At 47.4% G+C, this 7,014-nt stretch overlaps 1 protein-coding gene and 1 long non-coding RNA gene across 3 annotated transcripts; one reads left to right on the top strand and one right to left on the bottom strand.

Annotated features, from left to right (window-relative positions):
- On the top strand, positions 475–1,514 carry LOC110433690. The gene is made up of 2 exons (XM_021456203.1): positions 475–546; positions 1,149–1,514. The coding sequence occupies exons 1-2, from the start codon at positions 475–477 to the stop codon at positions 1,512–1,514; spliced, it is 438 nt and encodes a 145-aa protein (XP_021311878.1).
- Positions 3,301–6,429, bottom strand: LOC110433567. Of its 2 annotated transcripts, none has more exons than XR_002451051.1 (3): positions 5,507–6,429; positions 4,066–4,159; positions 3,301–3,434 (listed from the first exon to the last, which is right to left on the bottom strand). It is a non-coding gene; the product is annotated as an uncharacterized LOC110433567 (long non-coding RNA). The 2 variants fall into 2 exon arrangements; XR_002451052.1 differs by having other exon boundaries at positions 4,070–4,159.

Below are 7,014 nucleotides of genomic sequence, written 5' to 3'. Positions count from 1 at the left end.
GGTGGGCTGCCATCTATAAATGCCCCATGATCTCGTTGCCGTCGCTCCTTCCGCCTTCTGCCCCCATTCTCGCCCCTTGCCATTTCTCACGCGCACACCCTCGAGCAGTTGTGAGGTCGCCCTTCTCCAACCTGAGAATGCCTGTGAGACTCATTGTCGCTGATGACTGGCGCCCGTCGTCGATGATGGAGCACCGGCTGTTGGAGCTTGAGAAGGAAGGACTCCTGCGCCCCCCGCACTTCATCGATGCGGCCGGAGTGGATTACGCCGGCGGCGGACCACCGGGAGCCAAGGCCGCCCAAGGGCTATGTGGCCTCCTTCGCCAAATACCACCGCCACGGCTTGGGCGCTCCTCCGAGTCGCTTCATGCGGGTGCTCTGCCACCACTACGGGGTGGAGCTCCAGCATTTTTCCCCAAACGCGTTCACCGCCGCGGTGGTCTTCGCCGCGGTGTGTGAGGGCTACTTGGGGATGATGCCCCACTGGGATTTGTGGCTTCAACTGTACCGTGGCGAGCTCTTCAACGCCCCCGGTGGAAGTGCTGGGGTGAGGAAACCAGTTTGAGCTGGGTGCCTCAACCTGGTGCTCAAGACCGGCAAGTCGGAGAGGCCGCGTGAGTACATCCCGGTGGGGTTGACGTCGAACCACGCCGGATGGGACTCCCAAAGGTTTTATTTGCAAAACGACGAGGACCTCCTCTCGGCCTACACTGGGCGTCTGATCTCGGAGCGCTCCGAGCACTGGAAGTATGGCGTCATCCAAGCTCACCAGTCGTGGCTTGACCCCCTCCTCGGTGCCCTGAAGAAGCTACGTGAGGAAGGTCTGACAGCCGCTCTCGTCCTCTCCGCCGTCCATCATCGGAGGATTCTCCCATTGATGTCTCGGCCGTTGAGGATGGATGAGATGGGTCTCGGCGTTTCGTCCTGGGATCTCGAGGCTTGTCGGATGTCTAACGAGGCACCCACAGACGATGAGGTCGTCGCCAGGGTTAGGGCGGCTCTCGCAGGCGATTTCCAGCCCAAACATGTCAACGGCTTCCCTATGAGGCCCGATCGGGGGTCGATCGACCTGGTAAGTTCCTTTATCGCTTATGGTTTTGATTCTAGATTTTCTTCGATTCTTCTTAAAGCTTATCTTTGCTTGCGCAGGGACCGATCGATGTTCGATCCTCGAGGCCTCTAGTAAAGGAGGATGAGCTCGATCGTGACAAGCGGCGAGAGTCCGCAGAAAAGCAGAAGTCCGTATTGGACTTAAAAAAGAAAAAGGAGAAGAAGAAGAATCTCGAGCGCCAAGCGCTGCAGACGCGCCGAGCGAAGTCCAGACAGAGGGGGGAGCCTGAGGAAGAGTCCCCCGATGAGGACGATGGCAGCGATGGTGATGACGACAGCGACGACTCCGAGGGGATGGCGTCCCGCCTCGATAGGATCCTCGAGGGTCCACCTCGGACCGACGTCGACGTCCCGCGAATGGGAGCCCCAAAGGAGGGACCAAGCGGATCTCTAGAGAGGCAATAGAGAGATTCGTCCTCTCGCCGCTCCCGTGCTGATACCCCTCCCGCGCCTGCGCGAGGTCGGTCCGTCCCGCGCCCCGAACCTCCCCCTGCGTCAAATGCAGGTGACCGGGTTAAGCCCCTAGCGATGGGACCGTTGACCCATGGCCGTGCCGCAGCCTCCGGCAAGGGGGAAGTAAGTCGCAGGAGTGCCAGCCCTGGCGCTCGCCAGGTGGGAGATGCCGAGCCGAGGCCTGCGCCCGCTCATGAGGTGCCTGGAGCCTTGACGCGGGGTGGTTCGAGGCCTGCCGGTCGAGGTACCGGCAGGCGGGCCGTTCTCCCTGTGGGTTAAGGTTTTCGACGTTATGAGTCACGTCTTCCTATGTCTACGACGTTATGGCCTCTCTCATGCCCATTCCTCTCTCCTCAGGTTGAAGCGGACGCTCGAGCAGGCCCAGCCCTCGATGGCCAAAAGGCTTAAGGTGGGAGGGGCCTCCAAAGAATCAGGTGTCACGGAACCGTCCAAATTATAAGAGCACAAGTACAAAAACAATCACCGAAGCGATCAATTTATCATACTTGAGCCCATATAACTCCGGTAGTCCAAGAAAATCACGAGGGATTTCAAACCAACCAACATACAAGCCAAGATCGTAGTGATTCAACATAACAAGTCACACATTACATGCATTTCACAAGTAGTTCAAGTATATCGGAGTTCGATAAGATTATTACAACTCAAGTTTACAATAGCGGAAGCAAAGTAATTTGAAACCAGTATCACTTTTATTTCAAATACATGCCAGTACCATGGTCCATTCCAACAAAAGCATCATAGATGAGGTAAGTAGGAAGGATCATGCCCATGATCTTACTCCTTCCCTAAAGCAGGAGTCATCCAAATCTTGCAGTAGCTATGATACATCACAACCTGCAACAAGTGGGAATAAACCCTGAGTACGAGAATGTACTCAGCTAGACTTACCCGTCATAAACCAGAAATAAATGACACCAAGGAGTATGCAAGGCTGATATATAAGTGGAGCTTGTTGGTCAACATTTTGCATAAAAAGCTTAAGTATAAATAGTTAAACCTTTCTTATTTAGCATCCATTTAATTCTCATTAACCTATCAACTAGATTAGCACCTGTACTATAGCAATCACTTGATTAATATCAATCAATAATAACCATATCAGGTTTATCAAGGCCGTGATCATCATCATCATCATAGAACCATTAAGTTATTTAGTGAATGCTACGTTTGCCGCTGCTCTGTCAAGTTCTCACTATCCGGGAGAGACGGCGATTCAAATCGATTCCTATCCAGCTGGAGGGGTATTCCTAGCACTCACCCAAGCATCCCCCGTCGGAGAGCCAACGGGTCACCTTTGGTACGACTCAGGAATCGCGGTTCCGATCAGCGCCGCACTCCCAGGGCTACCACTCTGCCAGGGAGGTCAGGAATTTTAACTCACCTGCCTTTGGACTTACGCCAATGGTCCCCCGCACACCGCACTTCCTCCGGTAGTGCGCACTTTATACTTGCCGGTCTTCCGGCCTGAGTCATACTACTAGGCTTCGCGGTCGGAACGAGTTATCCGGCCAACTAAGTGTTAGGCATGCGTTCAACATGACAAGAGAACGTACAACAAGAGTTATTCAGGTTATATATATACTGGACAAGGAAGGGTATATATATGCAGCAAGAGTTTCATCCAACTCCTATACTTAATGCAACAATACATATATAACATATATATACTCATTCACTTTCAAAAGTAGGAGGCTTATAATGCTCCGGGGCTTGCCTGGAATGTGACACCGAGTCAGATTAGTTAGCTTGCGCCATCTTGACGGCATCCAAGTTCACAACACTTATGTAGTCCTCCCATCATCCCGATAGGTCCACCGTCATGCCCTTCACGTGGTTCATCTAGCGTACCTAAATGACATGCAAGATGCAAGTGCATGAACACATGTTTCATAGGATCACATAACACTAATTAACACCACCAAGACATGAGTCACTTAAAACCACACACAATGTAAGTTAATCAAGCATTCATGCATTTTTAGCAATTCTGGACATACATGCAACAGTTGAGTAAATAAATCATAACCAGAGTTCTACAGACCCAAAATCCATGCAACAAGACATTATGGAAAGCTTATAAAATTATATACAATTCATATTTAATCATCTTAGCATGATTAGAAAGTTACCTAAGTCAAACATACATATTTACAGAATCTGGTCCAGGAATTCCAGAGATCAAGCATTTTGACAGATAAACTTAATACCCTTATAACTCAGAGACCATTTGTCCAAATGATATGAAACTCTAGAAAAAGCTATATGAAAGAGTTATCTACAACTTTTGTATAGACAAGTTTCACAGCAAACATAATTTATACTATGAAATTCATTGCACAATCAGGACTGCTCATGTTGCCCCAAACAGTAGGGTACAATTATAGGTGGAAAACTGATAGACACTTTAAACAAGCATAACTGGAGTTGTAGACCTCCAACAAACATGATTATTAACTTCGTAGAAAGCTTATAAAGTTACCTACAACTTTATTATTATCATCTTAAGATGATTTCATAGTTAACAAGGTCAATTAACCCCATGAAGACATCTGTGTCCAAAGCATAGACAAGACCTGTCATGCCACATTAAACAGTTATAACATCATTTTCACATGTCCACAAATTATGATTATGGACTCTCTAGAAATCTTACTAAATTGTGAACAACTTTGTTATAAACATCAAGAGCTCATTCGATCACAAAATATCACACATAGCAATATACCAAGCAAACAACTATAAAAGCAATCTATCATTTTTAGGACAGCCCACAACAGCTTCTTGTTTAAATCATAACTGGAGTTACATAACTCCAAAAGACATGCAAGAAGACATTCTGGAAAGCTTAAGAATTTATATACATTTGATATTTAGACATCAAAGCATAATTCTCAACTTAAGCTGGTCGAAATATTAGGATTACTGAATCAGGTCCTAACAGGACAGAGAGCAACCATTTCTAAAACCCAACTTTAAACAGCCATAACATACAAACCACATAACCAATTACCACCAAATTTTAACAGCAGCTAGATAGGTGAATTATCTACAACGTTGCTATAAACAAGATTCCCAGAAGACATCATTTACCTATTGTAATCCAAACAGTTCCACAAACTGTCCAGAAACAACAATTGCAAACAATTAATTATTAACTTATGTTTCAAACATGCTTTTGAGCAAAACCATTGTTACCAACAGTTTGCATAAATCTAAAGAACACCAGAAAACATAGTGGACACTCCTAAATAAACTCTTTTTATGCCATTTGAATAATCATAGCAACCTCTATTAAAAGACAAATTGCTATGCAAGAAAACATGTGAGAGCAAGATAAAACTAAAGATCACCATGTTCGGTAAACACATTGCTATGTTAGTATTTCTCAGGCCACAATATCACCATAATATGGCAACGAAACCATACTTTATCCCTTTTTGCATATAAGAAATACACTCCAGTGAGGGTATGCACATAGCTAACATTATGCAATTGCAAAACCTGAAAGTTTAGGACAGCAGTAGTACAATCACTTAGGGAAAACATATAGGGAGATAAAGGCTATGACAAATTATGTTCTTTAGCATTTTAGAAAGTCTAGGAAATTCTCTATAGATTTCTAATTATAGCATAGGCCTGATTCCTAGGTAGACAAGATTGAAGACAAACACAAACAAGCACCACTGCACAACTAGGACAGAAAACTGATATAAACTTCAGAAAGACATAACTGGAGTTAAAACTAACCAAAACTATTGTTCTTTAACAATTTGGAAAGCTCAAGAAAAACACTACAATTTCCTAGTTATCAGCAAAATCTAATTTCGAACTAACATGGTCGAAAACACACCAAACTTCAGATCTGTACAGCATGCAGTTCAAACCTGACAGCAAACTTTGAAAATTCATAACTCTCAAACCTGATGGGATAAAATCATGATATTTCACGAGCTAGTAGATCTGAAGGTCCTCTACAACTTTGTAGTTGACGAAAACACCTATTTCATCTTCTAAGTTGCCTTGATTTCTTCCCCAAGAAAATCTGCAGAAACTGTCAGTCTGAAATCCGAGGAACAACATTCCAACAACTTTTCTCCCTCACTAATCCACTTATTCCCATGGCCAAACTCTACCTAAACACTAAACTCATTCAGTGAAGGGCGAAATCCAACTCACCATGGTCACCCACAAACCCTAGGGAAGCAGGAAGAGGTGGGGAAGACCAATCTTCATGGAAGACCATTGGACACTGGAGCAGGGTTGCTGCTTTCTGCAGTAAAGGGAGGGGGAGATGGGGAAGATGGAGATGGGCTTTTGGGATGTGCTCACCACGGTCTTGGGATGCTCCAGTACGAGTAGTTCAGCCAGGAACACAGCAAGGAAGGAGATCGAGATGGGGACTCCTCCATGGCTTAAGCTTGAAGAAGATGAAGCTTGGGGCTGTCTTCACCATCTTTGGCAAGGCTGAGGGCGTGGGGAGCAGCAGCTCATCACTGGTGTCATCCTCCAGCAAGGGCTGGGCGTCCTCCTCCTTCTTCTACTCTCCTCTTCTTCTTCTCCTCTCCTCTCCTTTTCCTCTCTCCCTCTGTTTCCTGGTGCTTGGCGTTGGGACAAATGGGGGATTGAGAGAGGGAGTGTGGAGGGCTGGGGTATATATATATATGTGTGATATGTGCTGACATGTGGACCCAGAGCAAGTGTATATGGGTCTATATGTAAGCAAAAATGTATTATCCAAGTTTAAATTGGGGCTTACTTTCATGGATTAACCTTAACATGATCATCACCACTTATCATGACATGTTTGAGCTCAAAACCTAAAGTCCAACTCGTGGCAAACACCTGGGGTGTTACATCAGGTTAGTGGCTCATCCCCGTCGTTATGGGGGTTGTGTTGTCTTTTTCTCGATCATCACGATGACTGACTTTTTGCCTTTGAGTGCTTACAGGCTCCCCCGATCCCCGGCCGTCGATTGGTGTCGAGGACGACCCACCTCGCCCCTTGGTGGGGGAGTCCACTCCACCGTCGCCGAGGCAGGTCGAGGCGTCTCGCCCCCGAGAGTAGGAGGGAGCCCCCGAGCCTCCCTGATCTGGGGTCGAGGGGGATCCTAACACAATCAGCGACGGGTCCGGCGGCGACGGGCCTTTGAAGGACGCCCGCCCTGTGGACGATGAGGTCGAGACTTCTCCCATCGCGAAGTGGACGCCCTGGCCCGTCGGGCTTCGCTCCATCGAGGAGCAGAGGAGGAAGGGGGAAAAGGAGCATGAGCAGGAGACGTGGCAACAGCCACAGGAGGGGCAGCAGCCAGAGAGTCCCCAGCTCGATGAGTTGCTGGAGCAGGACCAGCAACAGGAGCTGCGGGAGCTCCAGGAGCAGCAGCAGTAGAGGGGCAAGCAGTTGGAGGAACTGCTCGAACCTCCCTCTCAC

This window comes from Sorghum bicolor, chromosome 3 (assembly GCF_000003195.3).
Source record: "Sorghum bicolor cultivar BTx623 chromosome 3, Sorghum_bicolor_NCBIv3, whole genome shotgun sequence".
In the NCBI taxonomy this organism is placed as follows: domain Eukaryota; kingdom Viridiplantae; phylum Streptophyta; class Magnoliopsida; order Poales; family Poaceae; genus Sorghum; species Sorghum bicolor.
This window is presented reverse-complemented; position numbering and strand designations above follow the sequence as displayed.